General features: G+C 43.5%; 1 protein-coding gene across 2 annotated transcripts in view; it reads left to right on the forward strand.

Annotated features, from left to right (window-relative positions):
- The window catches only part of chd3 (chromodomain helicase DNA binding protein 3), a 95,466-nt gene that overhangs the window by 16,889 nt on the left and 64,522 nt on the right, over positions 1-14,055 (forward strand). For both annotated transcript variants that reach the window (XM_052044652.1, XM_052044653.1), the window contains 7 exons: positions 346-519; positions 3,305-3,426; positions 5,835-6,079; positions 6,396-6,523; positions 7,318-7,456; positions 9,965-10,140; positions 10,878-11,135. In XM_052044652.1, the coding sequence (XP_051900612.1) occupies positions 346-519; positions 3,305-3,426; positions 5,835-6,079; positions 6,396-6,523; positions 7,318-7,456; positions 9,965-10,140; positions 10,878-11,135 (1,242 nt within the window). The remainder of the gene's footprint in view (positions 1-345; positions 520-3,304; positions 3,427-5,834; positions 6,080-6,395; positions 6,524-7,317; positions 7,457-9,964; positions 10,141-10,877; positions 11,136-14,055) is intronic.

Raw genomic sequence — 14,055 nt, forward strand, 5'->3', positions numbered from 1 at the left:
ATTGTACCTGCTTCACCACTTTGCCTGGCAGCGCATTCCAGGCACCTACTACGTTTAAATAAACATTTGCCTCTTAAATCTCCTTTAAATTTTTCTCTTCTCACCTTAAAGCTATGCCCTCTAGTATTTGACTTTTTCACCCTGGGATAAGGACTCTGACTATTTACCCTATCTATGCCTCTCATAATTTTGTATATTTCTAAGGTGGGAGGAGGCTCATTTGGAGCACAAGCATGGAGTAGATGGGGCGAATGTCCTGCTCCTCAGCTGCAAAACTGAGTTGTTCCACACTGTGGAAAAGTGCGCTGACAGGTTTTGAAAATCTGCTTGTTTCTATCATAACAGGAAAGTGAGGACGAAATTGCCTCTGAGCTGGAAGATCTCAAAGAAAAATCAGACAGCGGTTGCAGTGACTTTGGCAAGAAAAAGAGGAAGAAACGAAAGGAGAAGAAAGAGAAGAAAATCAAGCGTCGGAAAAAGGATCAGGGTGATGACGATGAAGAGGAGGAAGGTCGTAAGGTAACGTTTACATCCTGTGTCCTCTGACCATTCATGCTTCTGTTCCTCTTCAGACTGGTCCACCTCATGCTTCTGAGCATATCCTCAGATCACTATTTTTAAACAAAGAGTTTGTTAGACTGGAACTGTGAATCCACTGGTACCTGTTTCTCCTCCCCAACTTCTACCTACTTGATCCACACTGTCAGGTAATAAGAACATCAAAAAACAAACAAGCAGGAGTAGGTTATTTTACCCCTCTGCCTGCTCTGCCATTGAATAAGATCACTGATACTTTACCTCCGCCACTTTCCTGCACTGATCCCATATTTCCTTAAGATCTATCAATCTGTCTCAAACATATTCATCGACTGAGCCTCCACAGCCCTCGTGGCTGGAGAATTCCAAAGATTTGCTCTCCTGTAGTGAAAAAAAAACTCTTATCTCTGTACTGAATGGCTGACCCCCCCCACCCCATTTTGAGCCTGTGACTCTTGGTTCTAGACACCCTAGCCAGGGAAATTGTCATCGCTGCATCTGTCCTATCAACCCCCATAATTTCTTTCTATTTCCTGGAGATTACCTTTCTTCTAAACTCTAGGGAGAATGTGCCCAGTCTGCTTAATCTTTCCCCATAGGACATACACTTCCCACCACCCCATCCCAAAAACCTATCTGGCGAACCACTGTTACAAGTATATCCCTCCTTGCATGGGGAGACTAGACCTGTGCATGGTACTCCAGTTGCGATATGTGGGGCTTGTATAATCGCAGGACGATATCATTACTTCTGTATCAAACTCCTTTCATAGTAAGGAGTTCAACTGGGGATAGAGGGAGGAGGAGGAAGGTGTATGCTGATTTAACATTTGCTTGGCAACATTTGATGGTGTAGAAGTGACTGTAACGACAGAATGTGGAAGTTTATTGCATTGCTGTCTGATACCAGGTAAAAATATGCAAATCAATGCAGGAGAAGTAAGTTGTGTCTGAATATCAGATTGAGAGCTGCAAATGTTGAGCAGTATAGCGTTAGGCTGAGGATCTTTGTTCTCAGCACTGGCCACATCGCATAGGTGCTTGAAAAATGCAGAGCTGTCTTTGTTTTTTCTTTATGTATCTTTTAAAAGATGAGGAAGCCATTATTAATTGTGTCTTTACAGCCATGTATTGAAATTGATTATGAGTTGCTGGAACAATTGGTGGCTTTAAGCAGAAAATAAACTTGGTGTGGCTTTGCCTTCAACTTGAGGAGGCATCATCGATAGAGTTGTACAGCACAGAAACAGGCCCATCAGCCTGACGTCCGTGCCAACCAAGATGAACTAATCTCATTTTCCTGTATTTGGCTCGTATCCTGTCCAGATGATCTTTAAACACTTTGATTATACCTGCCTGTACCACCACCTCTGGCAGATCGTTCCATATACCCACAATTCTCTGTGTGGAAAAACTTGACCTTCAGGTTTCATTTAAATATTTCCTCTCTCACCTTAAACCTATCCTCTGGTTCTAGACTCCTGTATCCTTGGGAAAAGACTGACTATCTACCCTATTTATGCCCTTCGTATTTTATTAACCTCTGAGGTAAACCTCTCAGCCTCCTGTGCTCTAGTGAGGACAATCCCAGCCTTTCCAATTTCTCATTGTACCTAAAGCCATCCATTCCAGGCAACATCCTGGTGAATCTCTTCTGCACTCTTTTTAGTGCTGCCACATTCTCTCTATAGTGTGGTGACTGGAACTCACACAGTATTCCAAGTGTGGCCTAACTAGTGTTTTGCACAGCTGCACCATGATGTGCCAGCTCCTATACTCAATACACCTGCTTATGAAGGCAAGCAAGCAACACCTTCTTCACTACCCAATCCACTTGTTTCACCATTTTCAGGGAGCTATGACATTGCACCCCAAGATCCCTCTGTACATTAATGCTTCTGAGGTCCCTGCCATTTTCCTGTATATGTCTGGCCAGTATATGATGACTCATATAATGCATTACCTCACACTTATCTGGATTAAATTCCATCTGCCACCGCTCTCCCCAACTTTCCAGCTGATCTGTATGCTTAGGCAACCATCCTCGCTATCTACAATGCCACCAATCTTTGTGTCGTCAGCAAGCTTACTTACCAGACCACAGACAATCTGATCCAAGTCATTTATATGTATGATGAACAACAAAGGTCCCAGCACTGATCCCTGTGGTACACCCACTGGTTACATGTGGTGTAACCACACAGATTACGTGATGTTGAATTTTGTTTAGGGTGTGTTGGCGAGATGGATGTAAGATGGTTCAAACCTTAAGTTACCTTCAAGTTACCTTGAAGATGAGGTGCAGGATAAGGGTTTAGGTTTGTGACTGGAAATCAAAAAAAAACTGGAAGTCAGAAATAAAAACGTGAAATGCTTGAAACACTCAGTAGGTCAGACAGCATCTGTGGAGAGAGAAACAGTCAGTGTTTCAGGTTTCTGTTTTTATTCTGTGTCTGTAACCTTGGAGTGGAAAATGGTGTGAGGGTTCTGATGGAGTAGACGGGGAGTCTGGTGTTACCGGCAGGAGGGTCAGTAACCAGAGGACACAGAGCTTGTTGCTTCAAAAGTGGAAGCAGATTCAGGAATAATTTTCTAACGGTGATGAGATTAAATGCTTGGGCATATTTACATTACAGTGGAAAGATCAGGAAATTAGGACTAATTGAAATTTCAAGGAGGAAGCCTGGTCCCGAATGCCATTCTGTAACAGTGTATGACTCTGCCAGGCTTGATGAATAACATTTTGCTTGCTGCCCCTCTGTAACAGCCTGAACCGAAGACCTCAGCCCGGCTACTTGAGGACTGGGGGCTGGAAGATGTGGACCACGTATTCACAGAGGATGACTACCGCACTTTAACCAACTACAAGGCCTTCAGCCAGTTTATGAGGTGAGCTCAGAGGAAGTAGTTCTTAAGTGCCATTAAATATGAAAAGGACACATGTGCCTCAGAACTTCTATAAAGCATTTATTTGTGTATAGATTGTGAATATAGTCTGTCCCTGGGATACCAACATCCAGATTCTGGACACTTGTATGTACGAACGAGCTCCTATAATGTGATGAATTTCAAAAGTCTGACATATGTATGTGCGTTCATTCCTACAAATGGCAGAGCTAGTTAACTCTCCCCCACCCCCCCCTCCGACTTTTTGTAATCGTTCTTTCTTATCAGTCTTGTGTACTTTTGATGCCGTTCATTACAATACTGTGGAGGTATAGAACATAGAACATCGCAGCACAGTACAGGCCCTTCAGCCCACAATGTTGTGCCGACATTTTATCCTGCTCTAAGATCTATCTAACCCTTCCATCCCACATAGCCCCCTATTTTTCTATCATTCATGTGTCTATCTAAGAGTATCTTAATTGTCCCTAATGTATCTGCCCCCACAACCTCTGCCGGCAGTGTGTCCCACGCACCCACCACTCCCTGTGTTTTTAAATAAAAAAACTTACCCCTGACATCCCCCTTATACCTTCCTCCAATCACCTTCAAATGATGTCCCCTCGTGTTAGCCATTGTCGCCCTGGGAAAAAGTCTCTGTCCACTCGATCTATGCCTCTTATCATCTTGTACACCTCTATCAAGTCACCTCTCATCCTGTTTCTCTCCAAAGAGAAAAGCCCCAGCTGTGGTTGGCATATTGTGATTTTTGTGTATTTTCTGACTTTTGGACAAAAAGGATGTCTGTAAAAACAGAACCCGTTCATAACCTGGGGATAGCCTGCAAATATATTGTCTGCTCCTATTTTCATCCTGAGCAATGGCATACTGGGCCATTTCAGAGGACAGTGAAGAGTCAACTTAATACCGTCTGTCATGGCATGTAGTTCAGACTAAGTAAAGTTGGCATTAATGAACCAGAGGTGCTTTTATAACAGCCTGGTATTTTTGCGATTACTGTGTCTGATCTTAGCTTTTTATTCCATATTTTATCCCATTACTTGAATTTAAATTCTCCAGCTATTGTGGTGGGTTCAGTAATGTAACCCCCTGTTTTGCTGTCTTCTCATTCAACATGTTCTGAACAGCATATATAGTTGTTGGGCTGCCAAGCTTCTTTGCATAACTACTACCACCCTTCCTCGTTACCATCATCTGGTCTTTTTCTGAAATACCTGTTCACGTGCTACACTCTCACCAGGATGGTCCTAACTCATTTATCCATCTGTCCGTCCCAGAAGCCACTTCCATATGTTGATTGTTCTTTGTTTGAAGAATATTTTGACATCTGTCGTAATTTTGTTTTTTGTTAGTTTGGCTCCTAGCTTTTAGACAGTAATAAATCCTTACATTATGCAATGCTTTTAAAGCTATACTATGTTGCAAGGTGCTTTGTAGAAATGTTGCTGAACTGTAGTTACGGTGAGGCGGATTCTCGGACTGTTAGCTGAAAATTCGGTCCTACCATGAAGGAGCAGTTTAAAGGAAGAGGTGGAGGAATTTGAGGAATGAGCCTGGAATCTGTGCAGCTAAAGGTGTAGCTACCAAAGGAGGTCAATCTCTTTTTCCCCACTTTCAACACAACATTCTTGGTCTTTATCACATTTCTGCCTGTTTCCAAATCTACATTGCAACAGTGACTGTGCTTTTAGATCATTTGTTGTCTGCAAGGCACTTTGCGATGTCTCAGGGTCTTGAAAGATATCATAGTTCTCTCATCAGATCGGGGACGGATATCTATAGATGACAGCAGGACCAGATGTCTGCAGCCCTTCTCCACCAGCGTACTGTAAACTGAAGTCATTGAGCAGTCTAACCACATCTGGCAATTTCCTCCTCAACACTGCCCTAACCTGGTTCACCAGGCTGTGTAAATAATAACAAAAGATAGAATCGTGCGACACAGGAGAACTGTTTACCCTAGCAAGTCCTTGCTGGTTCTTTTAAAAAGAGATCTAACCTTTTCCCCAAAGCCTTGCAATTTTTCCATTTCAAACATTTATCCAAATCCCTTTGAAAGCATTACATCTATGTCCATGACCCTGTGTTCCAGATCGCTCAAACTTTATATATAAAAAATATCTATCTGCACATGTTGATTATTTTAAGTCTGTGTTTAAAATGATGCAGGCTCCTCAGATCCATTGAAGGGGAAGCTAGATAAGTATACAAGAGAGAAAGCCATAGCAGGTAGTTTGGATGAGATGGAGGATGGAGCACAGACAGAAGAATAGACTGGTGGTGTTGAATGGCCTATGTCTGTAAAACTGCTTTGTTTATACTGTGACACTGGCTTCTCTTAATTCAAATGGTGTGGCCTACGCACTCAAATAAATATCTTTTGAACCCAGGCCTCTCATTGCCAAGAAGAACCCGAAGATCCCAATGTCGAAAATGATGACTATTCTCGGTGCCAAATGGAGGGAGTTCAGCGCCAACAGCCCGTTCAAGGGATCGGCGGCTGCAGTAGCAGCGGCAGCCGCAGCGGCAGCAGTAGCAGCTGTAGTAGAGCAGGTGTCTGCCAGCGCCTCGGCGGGAACCCTTTCTGCCTTGCCAGTGCCACCCATCCGCAAGGCCAAGACCAAAGAGGGCAAAGGTGAGTGTTGTCAGGGCCCTCCCATGGCTTCCGGCTTGGTACAGACCCAGACCTTGACCCTGCCCCTTCCAGCCCCTGGCCCTTCTTGTCTCTCGGTCTCTGCTCCGGATCCCTGTCCTGCCCCAGCCCCAGCTAAATATAGGCCACCAACACTAGAGATTGTGCAGCTGGTCAAGGCTGAAACAGCAGGATCCTTCTGGGAAAGTCTGGCTTTTGATTGGACATAAAATTGTATTATCCCCATATATTACTGGGGAGTTAGGATCCTTTGAGGAAAAGGTAATGAGATTCAAAAGTCCACTCCCTGTCTTAACAGGTCCTGGTGCGAAAAGGCGGAGCAAGAGCCCAAGGGTCCCAGAAGGAAAGAAGAAAAAGAGGAAGAAGATGGCTCCGTTGAAGATTAAGCTGGGCATAATGGGATCAAAGAGGAAGAAAAGCTCCTCGGTAAGTGTGAGACACAAGGGACTGCAGATGCTGGAATCTGAATCAACACACAATAAGATGGAGGATCAGCATCTATGGAGGGAAATGGACAGTTGATGTTTTGAGTTGAGATGAAGGGTCTGGATCCAAAATGTTGACGTCCATTTTCCTCCATTGATGCCGCTTGAGTTGCTGAGTTCCTCCAGCTTTTAGTGTGACGTTCACTAAGTGTGAGTTTGTTTGTCTTCCTGGTGAAGAGCTAGCCTATGATTCATCTTTTGTCATGATCTAGGAGTTTCAATATGTATGTGTAGAAAAGGTGGTAAAAATAATATTACTTTGAAGCATTGTCTTGGTGGGTGCAGCCTTGTTGCTCTGTAGTACTGGAAAACATTACTAGTCGGGGCTAGTCTTTCATTATACTGTACTGGGGATGGTTTTTAGAAGGCACATGACTATTGCTTTATAACAGTAATAAGGGACTGGTAGGTTTTTAATAAATTGCTTTTAAAACTCCTACTTGATGCATTGAATGGTCTGAGATATTATCAAAACTACTGGTCCTTAATCGAAGTGTTGTGATGTGTCTTTTGGTAAACCACAATCTTCACTTGTGGTTTCTAAGGCAGAATCTGCCCATGTGTGCAGTCTTGGTGTCTTTTGGACAGAGGCACTTATTTCTCCTTTCCCATACCATGCCTACCTTTAAAGGAAGGTTTTGTGTGTTTGTGAGTTACCTTCAATGTGTTTTAGTTTATTTTGGCGTGACCGCAGAATGGCTGTCATTCTTAAACATTCTTGCTGTGCTCTTTCAGAGTGATGAGGCAGACTTGGATGGAGATTCCGATTTCGACAATGCTAGTGTACACAGCTCATCCATTCGATCTGATAGCTCAGTCGGGCTCCTGAAGAAAGCAAAGCTGAAAGCAAAAGTAGGCAGAAAGAAGAGGAAGAGTAAGTGAATAACTGTATTTAGTGTGTGCTGTTCAGGGCTTAAAAGTTCACTCAAACCCTGCTTGTATTCTCCAGAGTTTTGGGGACGGAGGAGTGATTTGCTCGACAACTTTAAGAACAGTGAGATTGTTGGGGATGTTTAGAACAAAGGGATATAACCTTAAAATTAGAACCCAGTTAATTTGGGAAATCTGTAAATGAAAATATCTGGAACTCCCTCCAAAATCCAAAAGGATACTTGAAGACAGACAGACAGATTTTGTTGGTAAGACTATAAAAGGGATTTGCAGGGAAAGTGGATCAAAAGAACTAAAATGCAGCATAACTGTGATCCAATGGCTGAACGTCCAGCTGTTCCTGTACTCCAGCCAGATTAAACCCTGGAGGTTGTGTGTCTGCTTCATTTTAAATTAGATTGGCAGCCTGGGACCAGGGGTGGGATTTGCCAATACTGAGGACTGCTTTAGGGGTAATGGGGAAGGTGTGGTGGTAAGCCTACCTCTGGTTCTCACACATGGTATCATTCCATTCTCAAGGTCGTTAATTTGTGATACTTAAGGATACAAATTGAATTGGATGTTGGTTTAAAAATTAAAACATAAGAGAGAACATTCTTAGAAGGCGACAGTTGGGAGAGCATGTGCAGGCAGTCTGCGAACAGAGGCAGCAAGAAGCCTTGCAGAGGAGAAAAAGAATGAGTCAAGTCCGTGGTTGAAGACATGGGATCTTTGAGGAAAAAGAAAGACTTGCTAGGATGACTAGTTATTCCCTGCCTCCTAAAAGATACAAGCTGCAAGATGACTACAGGCAGAGGTAGCGGCTTCGACATGAGCATCCCACTGAATATTTCTCTGCCTCTTCTTTCTTTGCACTATAAGCTTCAAATTTACTGTGCCTAGTGGTTTTGATGTCAGGAAATTGTTCCAGTTATTGTGCTGTTACATCATAATCAGACTGTGTTTCAGCACAAACTGGCCCATGGAGTACTCCAGGTGCAGCCTCACCAATACCCTGTATAATTGTAACAATACTTCTAAACTCCAAATCACTCGCAATAAAGGCCAATATGGTATTGACCTTCCTAACTACTTGCTGCACCTACTTGGTAACTTTGTGATTCATGCATAAAAACATCTAGATTCTTCGGTACCACATTCATTTGCAATGTCTCTCTGTTTAGATAATAGTTGGCCTTTTGATTCCTCTTACTGAAAGCATAACGTCATACTTTCCATTTAAACTCCATTTGCCTGCTTGCTCAACATATCTACATGCAGTTGCAGAGTCCAAGTATTCTCATTGCAGCATGCCTTCTCGGCTATTTTCATATTATTGGCAAGCTTGAATATCTTACACTCTGCCCTCCTCTGAGTCATTACTATTGATAGTAAATAATTGAGGACCAAGAACTGATCCTTGGGCATTCCATTATTTACATCCTTCCAGCTTGCAAAAGACCCATTTATTCCAACTCTTTGTCTTCTGTGTGAGAACCTGTCTTCAGTCCATGCTAACACACTTCTCCCATTGATATCTTGTGCACCAACTCTTCATGCAACACATTGTAAAATGCCTGTAGAGATCCAAATGCACTATATCTACAGGTTCCCCTCTATTCACTGTGATCACTGCTGCTATCCTTTAATATCATACTAGTCTAAACCTACTGAGTTCCCAGACCTTTCTAATATGTTCCCTTGTCTAATCCCACTCTCTGTCTTGCTCCCTAAACCCTTTACTGTCCTCCAGATCCTACAAGGGGATGCCCAAACTGTAGCAAGTGCAACTTATTTCTTACCCATACAAGAGATCGTCTGTTCCAGAGAATCCTAAATTCTGATGTCAAGAGGTCTCCAGGAATTGTTCAGTCTCCTGTCCCACCTACCTGGTATCTCATTTGGAAATTAATCTTCATGCCCTGTGCCAAGCATTAAAACCATATTCTATATTTTGATAAACAAAAGGCATGTAAAAGATCCTGAGCATTATTGGAAAAGCCATGGAGTTCCCTCCAATGTCCTGGCCAGTATTAACTCTCAACCAACCTCAATAAAAAAATAAAATTATTTGGTACTCGTGGGAGCTTGTATTCCTTGCTTATTGGCGATGGCTGTCATTGGGGAAAAAAATACTTCATTGATTGCTAAGCACTTTGGACATCCTGAGGTCATGAAAGGCATTGTACAAATAGTTCCCTTTTGTTCTCTCTGCCCTTTTCCTTTCGTTGTCTCTACATTCCCACCCCACCTCTCCATTTCTCTGCAGTTTAAAACTTGTTTCATTTGATATTTTCCCCCAGTTCTCATGGAAAGTCATGAACCAGAACTGTTGACTGCTTCTCTCTTGTCAGATGCAACCAGCTCCATTGAGCATTTTTAGCATGTTTGATTTTTATTTCAGGTTTACAGAATCTGCAGTACTTTTGTAGAAATGCAAATCTTCCTTTGCATTGAATTGTCCCCTAGTATTCTGTTGTTTAACTGTAACTAATTGACTCTTAACCTGTAGTGATTGGTGAGGAGGAGGCAGATGGATATGAGACTGATCATCAGGATTACTGCGAGGTTTGCCAGCAGGGAGGAGAGATCATCTTGTGTGATACCTGCCCCAGAGCTTACCACTTAGTCTGCCTGGATCCAGAACTGGACAAAGCCCCAGAAGGGAAGTGGAGCTGCCCACACTGTGTGAGTACTGCTCACTTGTATAGGAAGTGTACAGATTTCAACCGAAAAGACCAGACAGGAAGGCGGCTGCTGTCGAATGAGATGGGTGATGAGCTGGAATCGACTAAACCACGAGCAAGATGAGCTGAATTCCTTTGCTGCTCATTCTATATTAGCATTAGGTAGCCCACAGCTAGAGTAATACTACTGGAAGTACATGATCATGCAAGAGAGGGTGCAGAGGATGCTATTGGAGGCTGGAGATGTATAGTTGTGTGTTAGTACCGGGGTGAATGCTTCCAACCAAGGACTGAGAAGTGATATTTTCCTAATAACAACTTCATTAGCCATTATGAATGTAGTGGAAGCAATGGTGCCACTTGTGCCATACATTTCTGTGATTCTATGACTCTTCGAATCAGGTGCGTCTGCCTAGGGTAGAGACTGTAAATATAACTCCCCATAACTGAGACTACAGCAAGGTCTCCTGTTTAAAAGCTGGTTTGCTTTACCAGCAAAATTCAGTAAGTGGCGGGTAGCCACATAAAGCAAGTTGCATGTGAAATTATTTCTGCTAATTGTAGTGGTGGATTAGTGCATCTTTGGATGTGATTGACATGGGAATTTACAAGATCATGGCATTCTGACCAGTGTATGTTCGGCCAACTTAAAGTGAATCTGTTTCCTTGCCCATCGAGGGGAACCTAAATATTGGTAAAACAAGCATAATTAAGGAGTCCTGCTCTGTCCTTCTGTAGGAGAAAGAAGGTATTCAGTGGGAAGCAAAGGAGGAAGAGGAGGAGGAGGAAGAAGAGGAGGAGGAGGAAGAAGAGGAAGAAGTGGAGTTGGGGGCTGAGCGGGAAGAAGAGGACGATCACATGGAATATTGTCGGGTCTGCAAAGATGGTGGAGAGCTGCTGTGCTGTGACGCCTGCCCATCGTCCTACCACATTCACTGCCTCAATCCGCCACTTCCAGAAATCCCCAACGGCGAGTGGCTTTGTCCTCGCTGTACAGTGAGTTGTTACCTCATTTTATATTTTGCTGGGGAAGGTTGGTGGGTTACAGCTTTGGGAAGATGCCACTTGTTGACCATAGAGCAATACAGCACTGAACCAGGCCCTTCGGCCCAACTGGTCCATGCCCACCACAGCATCCTCCCTGCTAGTCCCAGCTGCCCACATTCAGTCCATAACCCTCCAAGCCCCTCCCCTCCATGTACCTATCCAAATGCCTCTTAAATGTTGCAATTGTACCCGCCTCTGGCAGCTCGTTCCAGGTACGCCCCACCCTCTCTATAACTTCTTGGGTCTCTTTTTAAATCTCTCCCCTCTCATCTTGTATCTGTGCCATCTATTTATGGACTCCCCAACCTTGGGGGGAAAAAACTATGACCATCCACCTTATTCGTACCCTCATGATTTTATAAACTTCTATGAGTTCAGCCCTCATTCTCCTGTGCTGCAAGGAATAAAGATCCGGCATGGCCAACCTCTCCCAATAACTCAGGCCCTCTACTCCAGGAGGCATCCTCCTAAATCTCTTCTGCACCCTCTCCAGCTTGACAATGTCTTTCCTATAACGGTGACCAAAACTGTACACAATACTCCAAGTGTGTCCTCAGCAATGACTTGTATAACTGCAACATCATGTCCCAACTCCTGCACTCAGTGCCCTGACTGATGAAGGCCAGTGTGCTAAATGCCTTTTTTACCACCCTGTCTACTTGCACGGCTACTTTCAGCAAACTGTGCACTTGTACTCCCAGGTCCCGCTGTTCCATGACACTCGTCAGTGCCCTGCCATTCACTGTATAAGTCCTGCCGTGGTTTGACTATCCAAAATGCATCACCTCAAGTTGAAATCCATTTGCCATTCCAATCACCTTTGAGAAGATGGTGACGAGGTACTGCATTGAACTACGGCAATCTGTGAATTTATGCAGAGAATTCCAGAATTTTGGTGCTGCGATTATGGAGTGATGTGTGACTTGGATGGGGCCTTGATGGCGATGGTCTTCCCAGACACCTGTATGTTGTTTTTGTGAATTTTCCAGACTGAATTCTGATCACCACAAAGATGCAGGCGAGATATAAAATGTTTCCCCACCACCATCCTTTTCTTGCTGCAGGTTTCTCTCTGTCTCTGCTTGCAAAGCCCCTGTTTTCTTGATCCATGAGGTTTGATCAACTTTTTGCTCTGGGAAGAATTCAAGCGAACAACTCGAGTATTAGAACTCCTTAGTTTTGCAGAGAGGCGGCATGGTAGCCTAGCGGTTAGCGCAATGCTATTGCAGCGCCAGTGATCGGGGTTCGATTCCCATCACTGTCTGTAAGGAGTTTGTACATTCTCCCGTGTCTGCATGGGTTTCCTCCGGGTGCTTCGGTTTCCTCCCACATTCCAAAGACGTACGGGTAGGTTAACTTGGGTTTTAAAAAAATGGGCGGCATGGACTCGTTGGGCCGGAAGGGCCTGTTACCACGCTGTAAATAAATTTTTTTTTAAAATTAAAAAAAAATCTGTGTAGAAGAGGCAAAGCTGTAGACACGATGAACATGTTGCAAAATGCTGTAGGAGCGTGTCTCTGACTGCCTTTGTGATTAACTCAGCAGACTAGAATTTGACCATTCGTTTCCTAGGCTGGGTAATCTGTCTGATCCATTTAAGTAAATAGTTTCCAATTTAACATCCTGCAGGCGTCTCCTTATTTAATAGGATTAGGTATCTTGAGGTCCTTACTCTTGGTCAAGGTGTTGAGTCCAACAGAAGTGGTGGCTACTGTACATAACAGGAAAATTGAGTTTGCTTGAACGTGCTGTGCCTTGGGTCTTTACAAAAAAGTATGCGGGTAATCCTGGATCAGTGTTCCTGGCAAGGTCCCTGCAATAGAAACTGTGGGGTCTAATCCGGGTGCTTTGTGGTCTGTTGAAACAAATGGGTGGGACGTGCCAGGAGCTTGCAGGGCACTACAGGTGATCCAGTTTCTGCTGTTTCGTGAAATGAAAACTTGTAGACACAGAAAAATAAGAATTAAAGAACTAAGAGCTGGGGAAGGGCTAAACCAGCTCTGTCACTGTCTTTTCACTGTACACTGTAGCTATCCTCAAGTGTTTGATCCTTCGTGTACAACTCAGTTATGACTTTGGTTGTAAAAATATTTACCCAACTCTTCCTCTTCCTTACTTCTAACTTTCTAAGCCTTTGCTTATTTGAATAACTCTACAACTGGAAATTCAGCCACCAAGTCCGAAGTGCTGGATTTCAGCAACAGCAAAGTTACTGGATGAGTTATTGACCCAGAAATGCGAGTTTGAAACCCACAGCAACTGAGAAGTGTAAAACAAATCCGAAATGAAATGTTGGTCATTGTGACCATGAAACTACTGGACTGTTGTAAAAACTCCTTTGATTCACCAATGACCTTTGGGGGAAGAAATCTGTCATCCTTTTCTGTCCTCAACTCTATGACTGTCAAGTGTGGTGAATTGCCCTCTAAGATGCCCAGTTAGCAACTGTACTTGGGGTAGTTAGAAATGGACAGAAACACTTGCTGTGCCTATAATGCCCACATCCTATGAATGAATATTTTTTAAAAGGTGTTCTCAGAAACCTCTTTACCTTGACCCTCTTTTTTTAAATGCTCCTTAAAGCCTAACTCCGTGTCCCAGGTTTTGCTCACCTGCCGACCTACTTTATGCCATGTTTTGTCTGACAATGCTGCACTGCAACCCCTTGTGTGTTGTTGCTCTCTGGTATAGTTACCACGTAAATGCAATTTATTATTCTTTGCAGTACCTGATGCGTCACTCCAGTAGAGCATTTCTCTTATTCTCTTCATTGAGAATGAACACTTAGCGTAGATGACCTCAGGCTTTATTTTCCAAAGAAAATTAGGGTGATCTTCTTGCATTTTCCTTCTCCTTGCCTTGTGTTTTA

The sequence above is a fragment of the Pristis pectinata genome, chromosome 37 (genome assembly GCF_009764475.1).
Source record: "Pristis pectinata isolate sPriPec2 chromosome 37, sPriPec2.1.pri, whole genome shotgun sequence".
NCBI lineage: Eukaryota > Metazoa > Chordata > Chondrichthyes > Rhinopristiformes > Pristidae > Pristis > Pristis pectinata.